This window comes from Mus musculus, chromosome 10 (genome assembly GCF_000001635.26).
Source record: "Mus musculus strain C57BL/6J chromosome 10, GRCm38.p6 C57BL/6J".
Taxonomy (NCBI): Eukaryota; Metazoa; Chordata; class Mammalia; order Rodentia; family Muridae; genus Mus; species Mus musculus.
Window position 1 is genome coordinate 82,065,843 of NC_000076.6, and position 17,477 is coordinate 82,083,319.

General features: G+C 40.9%; 1 protein-coding gene across 1 annotated transcript in view; it reads left to right on the plus strand.

The window, feature by feature from the left end:
• Zfp873 (zinc finger protein 873) overlaps window positions 1-11,885 on the plus strand; it is a 29,644-nt gene extending 17,759 nt beyond the window's left edge. Inside the window, exon 5 of the mRNA XM_011243504.3 lies at window positions 11,666-11,885. Coding sequence (XP_011241806.1) covers window positions 11,666-11,745 — 80 coding nt within the window. The 3' untranslated portion in view covers window positions 11,746-11,885. The remainder of the gene's footprint in view (window positions 1-11,665) is intronic.
• The last annotated feature ends 5,592 nt before the right edge of the window (window positions 11,886-17,477 follow it).

A 17,477-nucleotide genomic window follows, 5' to 3' on the forward strand; every position in this document is an offset into this window, starting at 1 on the left:
TGAAATTGTACAGGAAATATTAAGCACACATCAAAATGCCTGGGAAGAACTGGCAAACAATTCCTCTTTTCAGCCATGTCCCATGCTTCAGGGTCATTTTCAGGCAGTAGAGGCACATATTTAAAGGAGGTTTCAGTAAGGGCACTCAGGAGACCATCAGTTGACATAGTTGTCAGTTGTGTCACTTTTACCTTTAATTTTGCCTAAATGGGAGCAATCTCCCTTAAAATTAAAACATTATATTCCATTCTCCTGCTCTCTCTCCCAAACCTTCATCAGACTTGAGACACCTAGGTAAGCTTCCTTTTGCCCACCCATCTTCCCTGCTCTCTGAGCCCTCTGGGCCAAGCCAACCTGCCCTGAGTAGCCTGCTATTCCAGGGAGACCTCCATTCTCCTGCCATGTCTCCACCTACCATCATCGGACCTGAGGCTTCTGAATCATAAGAGACCTGCAGGTCTGGAACCATACAGCCCAAGATAACTATCAGAGGCCTTCCACACCAATACAAGCTTGGTACTTCCCCTTCCCAATAGTTACTACAACAAGAACATCCAGGTACCAAAACCATTCAGATGATAAAGTCTCTTTAAAGAACACAATCAACACAAGCTGGGGAAATATGACAGCTCCAAAGTACAGCTACCCTGGATATCCTAACAACTGAAACACAAGAAAAATGACCTGTAATCTAATCTTATAAAGATGATAGAGGCCTTTACAGAGGAAATGAATAAATCCCTTAAAGTAATACAGAAATATACAATCAGAGGTCTTTAAAGAGGAAACAGTTTCCTTAAAATCATACAAGAAAATACAATTAAACAGGTGAAGGAAATAAACTGCAAGACCTGAAAGGGGAAATAGAAGCAATAAAGAAAACAAACTGAGGAAATCCTGGATTTGGAAAACTTAGGGAAGAGAACAGTACCAACATGCAAGCATCACCAACAGAATACAGGAGATAGAAGAGAGAACGTCAGGTGTAGAAGATACAAGAAATTGATAAATTAGTCAAAATGTTAAATCTAAAAAATTACTGACACACAACATCCAGGAAATCTTGGATACCATGAAATGACCTAAGAATAATAGAAATAAAAAGTGAAGAATCTCAGGTTCAAGGCCCAGAAAATAATTCTCAGAAAAGAAAAAAAAAAAAAAAAACATAGAAAAAAACTTTCCCAACCTAAAGAAAGATGCCTATAAACATACAAGAAGCTTATAGAATACCAATTAGACTGGACCAGAAAAGAAAGCTGTAAGGCAAAGGACATAGTCAATAAGACAAATCGGCAACCTACAGATTGGGAAAAAAAAATTCACTAACCTGACATCCAATAGAGGGCTAATATCCAAAATATATAAAGCGCTCAAGAAGTTAATCACCAAAAAGCCAAACAATCCAATAAAAAAATGGAATATAGAACTAAACTGAGAATTCACAACTAAGGAATCTCAAATGGCTGAGAAGCACCTAAAGAAATGTTCAACATCCTTAGTGATCAGAGAAATGCAAATCAAAATGACCCTGAGATTTCACATTATACCAATCAGAATAGCTAAAATCAAATACTCAGGTAACAACACATGTTGGAGAAGATGTGGAGAAAGAGGAACACTCCTCCATTGCTGGTGGGATTGCAAACTGGTACAACCATTCTGGAAATCAATCTGGAGGCTCCTCAGAAAATTGAAAATAGATATACCTGAAGACCCAGCTATACCACTCTTGGGAATATACCCAAAAGATGCCCCACCATGCTACAGGGGCATGTGTTCCACTATTTTCATAGCAGCCTTAATTGTGATAGCCAGAAACTAGAAACAACCCAGATGTCCCAAGACAGAAGGATGGATACAGAAAATGTGGTTCATTTACACAATGGAATACTATTCGGCTGTTAAAAACGAGGACATCCTGAGTTTTGCAGGCGAATGGATGGAACTAGAAAATATCCTGAGATAACTCAAACCCAAAAGGACATGCATGGTATGTACTCACTAATAAGTAGATATTAGCAAAAAAAAAAAAATTACAGAATATCCAAGATACAGTCCACAGAACTCAGAAAGGTCAGCAAGCTGAAGTGCCCAAGTGAGAACACCACAGTCCCACTTGGAAGAGAGAAGAAAGCTATCGCAAGTAGGGAGGGAGGGAGGGACCTGGGAGGGAAAGTAGATTTGGGGGGAAGAGGCTGAAAGAGGGAAACCTGATCTGGTATTGGGTGAGAGAAAAGGACTGAAGCCCCGAGGCCCAGCAGAAAGAATGGAAAAAGGCAACCTTGGGAGACAGGAGGTTGGGGGGACTCTCCAGAATGCACCAGAGACCTAAGAGGTGAAAGACTCTCAGGACTCAAAGGGAGGGACCTTAGATGAAATGCCTGACAGTAGGAAGAGGGAACTTATAGAGCCCACCTCCAGCAGGAAGACAGGACATCAAATGAGGGATGGGGTTGCCATCCCACAGTCACAACTCTGGCCCATAATTTTTCCTGTCTAAAAGAATTACAGGGATGGAAATGGAGAGGAGCCTGAGGAAAAGACAGTCTAGCAACAGGCCCAAAGTGGAATCCAGCTCAAGGGAAGGTCCTTAGGCCTGACACTATTAATGAGGCAATGGAGTGCTCACAAAAAGGGACCTATCATGACTGCCCTCTGAAAGATCCAACAAGTAGCTGAAAAAATCAGATGCAATTATTTGCACCCAACCAATGGACAGAAGCAGCTGACCCCTGTTGTTGAATTAGGGAAGGCTGAAAGAAGCTGAGGAGAAGGGCGATCCTATAGGAGGACCAGCAGTCTCAATTAATCTGGACCCCTGAGATCTCTCAAACATTGGACCACCAACCAGGCAGCATACACTAGCTGATATGAGGCCTCCAACTCACATACAGTAGAGGACTGCTGGGTCTGTGTTCATTTAGATATGATGCACCTAACCCTCAAGAGACTCCAGGGAGTTTAGAGGTCAGGTGGGGTGGGGGGTGGGGGACATCAACGTGGAAACAGGTAGGTGAGGAGGGGGTATGGGATGTGGAACAACAGAGGGTGGATGGGGGTGGAATAAAATATGGAGTGTAAAAAATAAATTAATAAAAAATATACATAAAAGAAAAGGTTGTCCATAAACATACAAGAAGCTCATAGAACACCAATTAGACTGGACCAGAAAAGAAAAAAATCCTCCCACTATACAATAAAACACAAAACCTACAGAACAAGGAAAGAATATTAAAAGAGGCATGGGGAAAAGGCCAGGTAACATACAAAGGCAGTTCTATCAGAATTACACCTGGCTTCTCAACAGAGAATTTAAAAGCTAGAAGATTCTGGTCAGATATCTTGTAACCTCTTTTAAAAAAAAGATCCACAATTGCCAGCCTAGATTACTATACCCAGCAAAAGTCTCAATCACCATAGATGGAGAAAACAAGATATTTCAAGACAAAGGCAAATTCAAACATTATCTAACCCAAGGAGGATAAATATATCCAAGCAAACACAAGCAATACATAATTCCATACCAGCAAATACAAGGAAAGTGTACACACACACACACACACACACACACACACACACACACAAACAAACACTACCAACATCAAAATAATAGGAAATAATAATCACTGGTCATTAATATCTCTCAACATCAATAGACTCAATTCCCCAAATAAAGACACAGGTGAACAGAATGGATGCAAAAACAGGATCCAACATTCTGTTGCATACAAGAAACACACCCCAGGAGTAAAGACAGATATTAAATCAGAGTAAAGGGCTAGAAAAAAGTTCTCCCAGCAAACAGACCCAAGAACCAAGCTGGAATAGCCACTCTAATATCTAATGAAATAGACTTTCAACCACAATTAATTAAGAGACAGTGAAGAACACTTCATACCCATCAACAGAAAAGATGATATCTCAATTTCTAACATCTATGCCTCAAACACAAGGGCACCTACATTTGTAAGCAAAACATTGCTATAGCTTAAATCCCACATTGAATCTCACACATAAATAGTGGGAGACTTCAAAACAACACTCTCATTGATAATAGGTCATCTAGACAAAGACTAAAACAGATAAATAATGAAATTAACAGACATTATGAATCAAATGTACCTAACAGACATCTATAGAATATTTCACCCAAACACATAAGAATATACCTTTTCATCACCTCACAGACCCTCCAAAATTGACCATATAATTAATTAGTCACAATGCAAGCCTCAACAGATACAGCAAAGTTGAAGTAACACCTTGTATCTTATCAGACCAACAAGGATTAAAGCTGTATGTCAACAACAAATCAGAAAGCTTACACACGCATGGAAATTGAACAACTCTCTACTCAATGATATTTCAGTCAGGGAGGAAGTAAAGAAAGAATTTAAGATGTTATAGAATTCAACAAAAATTATGGCACAAAATACCCAAATTTATGGGATACAATAAAAGCTGTGCTATGAGGAAATTCCATAACACTAAGTGCCTCCATAAAGAAATTTGTAAGTTCTCATACCAATAATTTAAAACTACACCTAAAAACTCTAGAAAAAAAAAGAAGTAAGCACACCAGAGTGGAGTAAAAAGCAGGAAACAATTAAAATCAGGGCTGAAATAAAAAAACAAAACAAAACAACACAAGGAATCAAGGAAAACAAGAGTTCAGTCTTTGAGAAAATAAAAAAGATAGACAAACCCTTAGCAAAACTAATCAAGAGACACAGAGACAGTCAGTATCCAAATAAAATCAGCAATGAAAAGGGAGACATAACAACAGACACTGAGGAAACTCAAAGAATCATTAGGTCTTACTTCAAAAGCCTGTACTCCACAAAATTGGAAAATCTCAATGAAATGGATGATTTCTAGACAGAGATCACTTACCAAAGTTAAATCCTATCAGTTAAACTATTTAAACAGCCCTATCACACCTAAAGAAATAGACATTTGAAGTCTCCCAACCAAAAAAAGTACTGAGCCAAATATTTTTAGTTCAGATTTCTACCAGACTTCCAAAGAATAGCTAATACCAATGCTCCTCAAACTATTCCACAAAATACAAACCGAAGAAACACTGCCAAACTCATTCTATGAGACCATAGTCACCCTGATACCTAAACCACACAAAGACTCAACAAAGAAGGAGAACTTCAGACCAATTTCTCTTATGAACATTGATGCAAAAATAATCAAATACTAGCAAGCCAAATCCAGAAACATATCAAAGATATCATCCACCAAGATCAAGTAGGCTTCATTTCAGGAATGCAGGATGGTTCAATACAGGAAAATCCATTAATATAATCAACCGTATAACTTGAAAAAAAATCACATGATTACTGTATTAGGTGCTGAAAAGCCTTTGATAAGATCGAACACCCCTTCATCTTAAAGGTTTTAAAGAGATCAGGGATACAAGGCACATACTTAAATATAATCAAAGTAACATAGAGCAATCCAATAGCCAACATCAAAGTAAATGGAGAGAAGTTTAAACCATTTCTACTGAAATCAGGGACAAGACATGGCTGTCTATTCCCTCCTTATTTATTCAATATAGTAGTTGGAGTCATAGCCAGAGCAATAAGCCACTAAAGGAGATCAAGGGGATATAAATTGTAAAGGAAGAAGTCTAAGTATCCATACTATTGGACGATAGTATACATAAGTGACCCCCAAAATTCTATATAGTTTATAAACACCTTCAGTAAAGTGGCTGGATACAAAATTAACTCAAAGAAATCAGTAGCTTTCCTTTATACAAGTGATAAATGGTCAAGAAAGAAATTAGGGAAACAACACCCTTTACAATAGCCATGAATAATGCAAAATATCTTGGTGTAACTCTAACCAAGCAAATCAAAGATCTATATGACAAGAACTTCAAGTCCCTGAAGAAAGAAATTGAAGACTTCCGAAGATGGAAATATCTCCCATTCTGATAGATAGGTAGGATATAACAGTGAAAATGGCCATCTTACCAAAAGCAGTGTACAGATTCAATGCAATCCCAATCACAATTCCAACACAATTTTTGTAGAGTTTGAATGAGTAATTCTCAAGTTCATATGGAAAAAAACTCAGGATAGTCAAAACAATCCTGAACAATAAAAAACTTTGGGAGGACCCAAAGTAATGATCTCAAGCTGTACTGTAGAGCAATAATTATAAAAACTGCATAGTATTGGTACAGAAACAGACACATTAATTAATGGAATTGAATATAAGATTCAGAAATATACCCATACATCTGTTACCAACAGATAACTTTATTTTTTTAAGGCTTATTTTAAGTGATGGTTCTTAAATGCTTTAACCTCTCTTTTAGGCCATCACCCACCAGAGGTAGTAGAAAAGAAAGGATATGGAGGAAGTGGACCTGCTAAGAAATGGTTCTTTGGAGCATCTCCTGTGTTGTCTGGAAATTGGCAATTTATTTCACAGGTCAGCATCAACAGCTCAGTCTACTCACAAACACTTTATGGATATAACAGCAGTCTAGTTTGGTAGAGTCAGGTTAGTCATAGCAGAGCAGCCAGGCTTTAGCTGTCAACAGGAGGGATCAGAGCCAACAGGAACACTGGGAAAGGTTTTGAGCTGTGTCTCTTTCTCTCAGTGAAGTGAAGCTCAGCAAAGCAAAGACCAGTGAAGACACCAGACCAACAAGTGTTTAAGCTATGTAAGCAAGCCAAGCTCAGCCTCTATCACTGTCTGTTGAGTCTTTTTATACTCCCTTTAAACATCATGTGTCCTCCATGGGTCTTGTCTTGGCACATGTCTTGCCTCAGCATGTTTCTGGCTATTATGGATAAAGTTGCTAGGAACAAGCTGCTAGACAGCAAGTGTCTTTGTGGGATGGTAGAGCATCTTTTGAGTATATGCCCAGTAGTGGAATAGATGGGTTTTGAGGTAGAACTAGTCTCAGTTTTCTGTAAAACCGCCAAAGTGGTTGTACAAATTTGCATTCCCACTAGCAATGAAGGAGCATACCCTTGCTCCATATCCCCATCAGCATGTGCTATCTCTTGAGTTTTTGATCTTTACCATTCTGATGGGTGTAAGAGGGAATCTCAAGGTTTTAATTTGCATTTCCCTGATGACTAAGGACTTTGATCATTTTTTAAAGTGCTTCTTGGCTATTCGAGATTTCTCTGTTGAGAATTCTGTTTAGCTCTGTGCCCCATTTTTTAAATTGGGTTATTTGGGTTGTTGGTGTTTACCTGCTTGTATTCTTTATACATTTTGGATATTATTCTTCTGTCAGATGTAGGGTTGGTGAAGATCTTTCTCAATCTGTGGGCTGCTGTTTTGTCCAGTAGACAGTATCCTTTGTCTTACAGATGCTTTGTAGTTTCATGAGGTCTCATTTATTAATTGTTGATCTTAGAGCTTGAGCCATTGGTGTTCTGTCCATGAAATTGTCTCAATATGTTCAAGGGTATTTCCCATTTTCTCTTCTATGAGATTTAGGCAACCCCTTTTATATTGAGGTTCTTGATCCATTTGGACTTGATATACATATATGTGTGTGTGTGTGTGTGTGTGTGTGTGTGTATTTGCATTCTTCCACATGCACACACCCAGTTAGTCCAGCACCATTTGTTGAAAACTATTTCCTGGAATTCAATCTTGTGAGAGCATCAACTGTTCAGCAGTGGTAAATAAAGAGATAAATTTATGGGGAACATCTCTTCCCCATAAATTAACTGTCATCCCTGATATTAAGGTTTGAAGGAACCTGGCTGATCTGGGGAAAGAGTTGCAGGAAATAACTGAATTTTAAATCCCCTTCCAAAATCCAATAGAGAAAACTTGGGATATCTTTCCTAGGAACTTCTGAGAGTATCATGCTGATCATATACCCTGAATTTCTGAGCATCCCTTCTGGGATTTCCAGTGGCTCCTTACAATATAAAAGAAAGTAGTCACCCGGGTGTTACTCTTTGAACAACTGGGAAAGGAACATATTGAAGAACATGACAGTCATGGAATTCTTCTATTTTGTGATTTTAAAAAGATTAGAAGCTGGGTGTGGTGGCGCACACCTTTAATCCCAGCACTTGGGAGGCAGAGGCAGGCAGACCTCTGAGTTTGAGGCTAGCCTTGTCTACAGAGTGAGTTCCAGGACAGCCAGGGATACACAGAGAAATCCTGTCTCGACAAAAAAATTAAAAAACAAACAAAACAAACAAATGATCAGAAAAATGGCTTTTGCTGCAGGATCTATGTTGAGTAAATGCTACCATGGAATTAATGGGACCTTTACAACTAGGCCTTCCAACAGCTAGCCTCTTATAAGTGTTAGATTTTATAGACTGTTTTTATAATACTTTCTACACTATACCTTTGCATTCTAAAGATTGTAAAGGATTTCCTTTCTTGTAGGGCCAGGAAAACTGTGCTACTAGGAGAGCCGATTCAGAGCAGCATTTAGGTTGAGATGTGTCCAAACTCTGAAACTCTTGTCCTGAGACAAGAAGTAGATTAGAAGTAGATTACAAGTAGATAAGAAGTAGATTAGAAGTAGATTAGAAGGAGGCTAGAAGTAGGACTTCTTTCCTCTTCCTTTGAGTCTGTATGTCCCAACGCATGTATCAGTGCAACCCCCATCTTGAGGTAATCACGTAGCCTGGTGTCAGGTTGAACTTCATTTCTCCTTATAAGGACATGTCCAGGAAGTACCTGGAATTCCTCTTCATGCAAATGACACATTCCCTTCACCTTGTCACTAGCCAATGGTGTACATTCATTCCAAAGGTCCCTGTCCATTTCCCAGTATTTATACAGTCCTTAGTTGCCCCCATAAATAGAGCTATTTCATTTAAAACCATCTCTACGGAAAGCCGTTTCTCTCACACTCGACAGTGACTAAGATCCTGCCTAACCTACTTACTCTCAGCTAACTTTATTCCATCCACTTCAGTGCCCAGTGCCATGGTACTTGAATACCCCAAAAGGAAAAGTCAACCTGGAGCAGCAGCTGGCACCCAAGATGGATATTATATGACTTTCAGTTTGAACAGGAAAGATGAGAGGCCCCAAGCCCAGCATTTGGTATTAACCCAAGACCCTAAGCCTCCCCCAACCTGAAAGCTATCAGTATATTTTTTCCTTTTTTTTTTTTGTTTTTTCATTTGCACCATCAGGTTGGGTTCAGACACTTTGAAAGGACAATTGAAACCTTCTGGTCAGCCACTCCTTGGTGTCTGTAGAAGGTCCTCACACCTCTGCCTGCACCCTGACAGCCTCTCCCAAAATTAGAAATGCCCCCTCTGTCTTTTTTCCTTAAAAAAAAAAAAAGAAAGGAAAAACCCATTATGTATTGATCAGTAAGAACTGCTAGGGTGGTCACCAGAGCTTTTAAACCTGTGGACATGCTGATGTTTTGGGACAGGGCTCAATTTGCTGATAGAAGGCTGCAGAAAAGTTCTCTCTACCAGGCATTTCCATTTCTTTCCCACCGCAGGGAATACCTCACTGCACTAGAAAAAAAATCCCTCAGATTAGATAAATATGAAAATCTCATGAAATAAGACTCACCAAATGGTAAGCCACCTCACCTCCATTTGGGAGGAGGCATTTTCCATAAATGCCACCCATGGACACAGTTGATATTGAGAGGACTAAGTTAGCCTGAGCCAGGGTGACTTCATGACAGGCTGCAATCTGGCAGTTTGGGAGACTAGGCCCAAGTTTCTGTTTCTCGGAAATGAGAACCTGAATCCAGGAATCTTTGGTCAGCCAACCATAGCTGTGGGCAGCCAATTTGAGGATAGCTTGCCACTATGGAAGTTTCCTGAGCCCTAACCAATCACAAAGACATCCATACCCCTGGGGATAGAGCCAAAACAATCAATGGAAAGAAAGGTAAAAGCCACCCACTCCTAATCTAACAGGCTTTAAATTGGCTTTGCAGAGCCCACTCCTGTGTCTCCATTCCCAACCCCAGCATGTAGCTAATTCTTTTTTTTTTTTTTTTGTTTTTTTTTGTTTTTTGAGACAGGGTTTCTCTATATAGCCCTGGCTGTCCTGGAACTCACTTTGTAGACCAGGCTGGCCAGGAACTCAGAAATCCGCCTGCTTCTGCCTTCCGAGTGCTGGGATTAAAAGGCGTGCACCACCGCTGCCTGGCTGCATGCAGCTAATTCTGCTGAATAAATGCTCTTTGCTTTTGTGTACTATTTGAATCTTCCTTCAGCGATTCTTGAACCCTAACAATTGGGAGTTCATCCTGAATTCTTTGGAGACCCCTATTCAAATATCTGATTGTTTTAGGGCTTGGTCTGTATCTGTGCCTGTTTTTCTGTTGTCAATCTGGAGGCTGAGAGGGACAGAGCAGCTGTGTAGTCTATCACTAGCCTGAAGTTAAGGAGGACTCTCTCCTGAAACCCATCTGGGAGGACTTGCTAGTTCTCACCTGATTTCTGAATCTGCTGTGGGTCTGTGGGTCTTCCAGGCCCAGGAAGGAAGACCGTCTGAGACAGCCTTCTCTTTTTGGTTTTGCGTTCCTGGGAACACCTTTGTGTGTCCGCTTGTTTTATGTGCTTGTGGATTATTGGTTCCTCCCTCTTCCCTTGAAAGACACCACCAGCTGTTACACCAGCTCCTCTAGTCTGGTTACACTTTAAGGACTTAAGATGCCTGGCAGAGAATCTAAGCTTAACTTTAGAGCCAGAAAAACTAACCATCTTTTATATGAACAAATGGCCAGCTGGTCTACTGACTCTTGTTTTTGTTTTTGTTTTATCGTTAACTTATGCACTGTGGATTGTCTGGGTCCCTTAGGCAGGACATCTAGGTCTGGGGAAAATGGTGAAAATTTCATTTGTTGGCTATTCACCCCTGACTTAGTTTGAACTAATTTCAAAGAAAAGAGTGGCTAACAGAAAAGTGGTTTAAAATAACTCAGGATTAAAGCCATCCTGGGCAACAACACATAGCATGAGTCAACCAAGGTCTCTAAAGATACTTTTAAATTGGAATAACATTTTGTTCTAGAAACTAGACTTAAAGAGATAGCATTTAAAACCCAGACCCCAAAGGACATGCATGGTATACGCTCACTGATAAGTGGAGAATACCCAAAAAATATAGAATACCCATAATATACCTCACAGACCCTAAGAAATAGAATGAGAAGAAAGGCCCAAGTGAGGATATTAAATCCCACTTAAAAGGGGGAACAAAATAATCATGGGAGGCAGAGGGAGAGACGGTCCTAGGTGAGAGAGTGCAAGGAGAGGGGGAAAGGGGTCAGGATCAGGTATGGGAGGGAAACAAGAGAGAAGCCCAGAGGGCCAGGAGAATAAATGGAAACACGCAGCTGACAGGGTGTGGGTGTGGGGGGAATCTCTAGAAAGTCCTAGAGACTTGGGATGGGGAAGGCTCTCAGGACTCAATGTGGGTGACCTTAGCTCACATGCACAACAGTGAGGATATGGAACCTGAAGAGACCACCTCCAGTGGAGGGATGGGGGACATCAACCTACCTTCAAAAATTTCGACCCAAAATTGTCTGTGTCTAAAAGAAATACAGGGAAAAAATGGAGCGGAGACTGAATAAATGTCCGACTAGTGACCAGCCCAACTTGGGATCCATCCCATGGACAGGCACCAAATCCTGACACTGTTACCGATGCTATTGTGCTTGCAGACAGGAGCCTAGCATGGCTGTCCCCTGAGAGGCTACACCGGCAGCTGACTGAGGCAGATGCAGATACAGCCAAGCACTAGACTGAGATCTGGGATCCCTGTGGAAGAATTGAAGGAACTGAATGGGATGACAGCTCTATAGGAAGCCCAACACTGTCAACTAACCTGGACCCCTGGTTGCTCCCAGAGATTAAGCCACCAACCAAAGAATATACACAGACTGGTCTGAGGCCCTGGCACATATGTACCAGAAGGCTGCCTTGTCTAGCTTCAGTGGGAGAGGATGTCCCTAATGTTGTAGAGACTTGATGCCCCAGGGAGGGAGTATGTCTGGGGGCGCATCCTCTCAAAGGTAAAGGGGAGGGAGATTGGGGGACCAGGAGTTGGGACAACATTTGGAATTTAAAGAAATACAATAATTATTATTAATAATAAATATGACAACAAAATGTTTCTTTAACGAGGCATTAAATCTGTACCTCCATATGTTTATATACAAGAACTTTTCTTGCTGACAGCCAAACTTCGTAACATGAAAATAATGCACTTTATATTGATTTAGAAACACTGGATTATTTATACTGTTAAAAAAATTGAAAATTGTTTTTGTCTTCTAAAAACTATGGTTATGCTCTATGACTGCCTTCTTTTAAAAAGCTACTTTGATATTGCAAAATCAATGCAGGATTGATCCTGCCTTGGGACCTGTGCCCCAATGAAGTCATCAATGTCACAGGAACCTAACGGGGTGGCCATCTAGTTAATGGGCGAATCTGTCATTTTAATTGATAGTCAACTTATTACAACTTATCCTCCTTCAATTTCTCATCGCATTGACAGCTTCTTGCATCTTAACAACAGTCAACTACCTCTTTATGTCAAGATAATCCACTACTATGTTAGGTCATTGGTTAATTATTAGTTAAAACTACTGGGTCTCTATTTTCAAAAAGCAGACAGGTTCGCCTTGCTAACAGGCTTCAAACTAAAATATAAACAGGTTTCAGATGTAGCTTTTTTCTGTTCCTTTAGTTAAACTTGCTTTGCAATAAACTGTTCTCAGTAATAACTATTCATGTCTTTGATAAATGGTTATATGGAAATAAAAAGGTTTAAAGCAAGTACCGTGTGTTCTAAGGTATATAATGGTCTGAGGATGTAACGGCTTAGGTACGTTCTGAGGGTTTGAAAATTATTTAAGGTGTGAAATGCAAGCTGTAGAGGTGGAAGAAGGTGATTTAAGGTATCTGAAAAACGGAGAATGCTTCAGATTTCCTTTCTTCATTTGTGCTATTTTCAAATGTTCAAAATTTTAATGCTCAATGGAGTTCTAATAAGCTAATGGAATACTGGGTGTTTACAATTCAGTCACAAACTCATAATTTTACATTCCCTTTGGTTGTTGTAATGGCTATTCCTGATTGCCAACATGGCTATATCTGGAATGAACTACAATCCAGAATTGGAGGACACACCTGTGATCCAGATCTTAAGGCTGGAAGACACAGGTTTCTGACCTAGATCTTGGTATGGAGATCTTAAGGCATAGTGGTCATGAAAAGCTTAGGCCCAGGCAAGGTAGTATACACCTTTAATCCCAGAAGACTGAGGCAAGCAGATATCCGAGTTCCAGCTCACCCTCTATGATAGTTTGTATATGCTTGGTCCAGAGAGGGGCACTATTAGGAGGTGTAGCCCTGTTGGAGTAGGTGTGTCATTGTGGGTGTGGGCTATAAGACCCTCACCCTAGCTTCCTGGAAGTCAGTCTTTCACTAGGAGCCTTCAGATGAAGATGTAGAACTCTCAGCACCTTCTGCACCATGCCTTCCTAGATGCTGCCATGTTCCCACCTTGACATATATATTCTCAATGTTATGTACATTTGCAATACTGTCTACTTCACTGTTTTCATTATGTACATTAATAGGATAGTTTAGGCTGCAATGACCTATGAGGATGTGCTTGTTAGCGTCACCAAAGAAGAGTGGTCTTTACTGTATCCTTTCCAGAAGAGTCTGCAGGCAGATACATTGGGGAATGATTTCAATATGGTAAAAACAGTGTAATGGATCTGACTGTACTCTTACTTCACCAAAACCCTTTGCTCATAAAGGTAAAGGAGAAATTTAATTGTCCAATTCCTGTGCCAGGCAGGCTGCTTAAAGGTGATCTCAGACAAGCCATGTGACCTGAGTTCAACTCTTGGAATCCGTAGGGTACCAACTTCTGCACACATGGAATACAGAGCCACTTCCTACCCAGGAGCATGTGGCACACATATCTACCCATCCAGAAGGAATAAATACACAAGTGATTAAAAAAATGCAATAATATTAAGCTAACTTTCCTGCCAGTACTTCACACTCCCAAGTCTAAGCACCAGGATTTAACGAATTCTGAGTTCATGGTTTAGAAAGGTTGGATTCTTTCCATTTTATCTGTTTTAGGGAGGATTTCACATAGTAGTGTCACTGGTGGAAATTTGTAATAAACTTCTGACTGGACTGGAACTCGTGGAATCAGCCTGCCCCAGCTTTCTAAATGGTGAGATTTGAGGAGTGAGCCCAGGTACTCATTTTTCATATCCTTAGCCTGAGGGAGGACCACTTCTAGATGTTATAATTTATGTATTTGCATAACAGACCTGAGAATATTATTGACAAATTAGTTTTGAACCCCTTCTTAGCCAAATGTGGTATAATAACATTGTGTGAGGAACGTGGGGGTTGTGCAGAGAGAGGCATCAAGTCTAAGCTAGTATTTTCTCAGCCAGGGGTAAGATCAGTTTGTAGGCTGCTTGCTTGGGATGCCCAGAATCCTGGCTTTCATAATCAGCAAAGAAAAAAGCAGGTATCGGGAGTAAGTAAGCAGAACCTATAATCTCACTAAGATTATGTAGTTTTCTGCGTGTAGAGGGGGTGGGGGTTTCAGGCTTCCTGAGAAGACCAGAGAAGGAGAAGCCTTGTTGGTAAATGGAGTTCTACATTTTGTGCTGTCCAGACAATGGCAGACTCTAAATTTAATTGGCAAGGTTTCCCCACAATCAGCTACCTGACATTGAGATATGGTGGTATGAGAATTTAATAAGCAGCACAGCTGTGTTTATTTACACTGCAGCGTTTCCTTAAAATACAAGGGTTTATTACAATTTCTTTAGATGTACACATGTATCAGCTTGCACATGAGAATTGCCTTCCATGTCTTCCCAACCTTTCACCGTGTCCTTCAATGTCATGGGCTTCCCTTTTGTAGACTCAACTATAGTGCCAGAAAATGTACACTATTAAAATCATGCAAATTTTCTTATCTGTGTGCCTGCAACAAATATCCAGTTATCAAACAAAGTTCACAACCTACTACACTGGTTAGATTTGACGACTCATGTGAATTTATATCAGCCTAGAGAACCAACATTGGGAAAGCACACATCCCAAAGGAACCAAAACAATAGACTGCTGGGTGCTAGATAAGCTGCTGCCACTGAGCATCTGTGAGAGCTCCATGAACCAGGTACAAATCAAGCTGGGTCTTTCTGCTTCACCGCAGGCCTCTGCCCCTCTACTGGTCTCTTTTTTTTTTTTTTTTTTTTAAAGATTTATTTATTTATTATATGTAAGTACACTGTAGCTGTCTTCAGACACACCAGAAGAGGGCGTCAGGTCTCATTACTAGATGGTTGTGAGCCATCATGTGGTTGCTGGGATTTGAACTCCGGACCTTTGGAAGAGCAGTCAGTGCTCTTAACCGCTGAGCCATCTCTCCAGCCCTCTACTGATCATCTTTATCCCTGTTTTTCCCTAAGATGAAATATGAGCAGTTAAAAGTAGGAAAAAGTAGTGGCTAAAAGATCTCTGGAAGTACAGTCAACACACTTGCAGGCTATTCTAATGTCAGAAGGATTAAGAGGGAGAATATTTTCTTCTTTGCCCTCTCAGGTCAATGAGATCCCAGCAGTCTGTGGGCCATTGATCAGTATTCTGTACCTGTGAAAAGTCACTTGGTGTCTTGTTCATGGAGCCATGGTGATCCTATTCAGTTAATTCAAAACTTTGTCAGTGTACAATGAGGAGGCTCCATGCAGGCTTCTGAGGAAGCCAAACTTGGTCAAGTAAGGCCTTTGTCTTACCTTCCCAGTGATAGATAAGTGGTAGAAAAAGGCTAGAGGAGCCTGAGGGTCCTATCAAGCTCACACCACATCTGAGCACCAGTAGCACAAGTGGCCCAAAAAATTGCTTTTGGGCACCTGCATGGTCTTCAGCACTAAGCAGGAAAGTTGAGCCAGTGACTAAAAGAATTCGTAACAACGCAAGGGATCCTTCTCCACAGACAGCAGGTGTAAGTCTACGAGAAATGTTGCCTAGACAGCTGTATCTCACCAATATTTTTCTCTTGATAAAAAGATGTTGCTGGCTGGGTGTGGTGGCGCACACCTTTAATCCCAGCACTCGGGAGGCAGAGGCAGGTGGATTTCTGAGTTCGAGGCCAGCCTGGTCTACAAAGTGAGTTCTGGGACAGCCAGGGCTATACAGAGAAACCCTGTCTCGAAAAAACAAACAAACAACAACAACAACAAAAAGATGTTGCCTAGATGTGAGATGTCAGAATTTGGCCCACTCTAGAACCTGCCTACAGCCAAGGGAGACCAATCAGTATTGTTTTAAATACTGATGTAAACATGAAATTGTGGCGAAATCTCTCTTCTTTCTCCATTTGGAAGTCACATGGAGAGGGCATCATGCTCACTCTGGAGACCATAATTATTGGTGGTATAGTCCTCACTCATTTAACCTTTTGATGCCCACCTCTGGGATGGTGGCATAGTAGGCCAGTGCCATGACAGAAGGCTGGGAAAGTGTTATTGCTTGGCTAAGAATGTACATCTGAGAGGTGTGAGGAAATCTTATTGAAATTGCTGATGCTGACTTAATTAATCTTAATTCATTTTAATTAACTTAATCTGTTGGCTTAATTTCAACCTGAATGTGTGGGGTATTATTTCAGCTGTGAGGTAGGGGGATCACTTCAATATACACTGAGCAACCATCTGTGTATGCTAGAGCCCTGTGAATCAAAAACTAAGAAATAAGAAAAGAAGAACATGACTGGTCCTGATTTTTGGCCCCAGATGAATGAATAAAAGAAAAAAGTAAAGACCATGATTACTCCTAGATATTGTGAGGGAGAATTCTTGTAAATAAATGGGAGAATACAGCCAGAGGCAGAGATAAGTACGAGATGAACCCTTAGGCATGTGAGAAGAGGAGGGAGGGGAGATGGAGGAGGCAGACCAAGAAGTCAGGCATGTAAAGGGTAGATAACAAAAAACAAAACCAACCAAACAAAAAATCCTCCACCCCGCCTCTGAGATATACGTGGGGAGGACATATGGGGTAAAGGGTAGCCAAGATCCTAGTCTGGAGAAGTTCACGGTAGGGGCCAGGCATGCAGGCCAACATTGTAACAGGTAGAGACTGAGATATGCAGAGGGAACCTGGCAGATAGCATTTTTGATAAATAGGCGCCAAATTTATTTGTTTCTGGGTTTGAGACATAACACTCTCTGCCCAGGAGGAAGACGGGGACGTGCCTACTGAGTGCAGGAAAAGTGCAGGGACCACTTTGCAGTCCAGGAACAAGTTCTACAGCAAAGCCTGCCTTATGATCTAGGCCCGCTCTTGGCCTGTAGTGGAAGCCGGAGATGGGAAACACGATGTCTCTTAGGGACACTGCTCCTGTCACTCAGGCCTCAGTAGCCAATCAGAACTTCGAGACGAGCCTTCAGTCATAGTGGGCGGGCACTTCCTGTCCGCCAT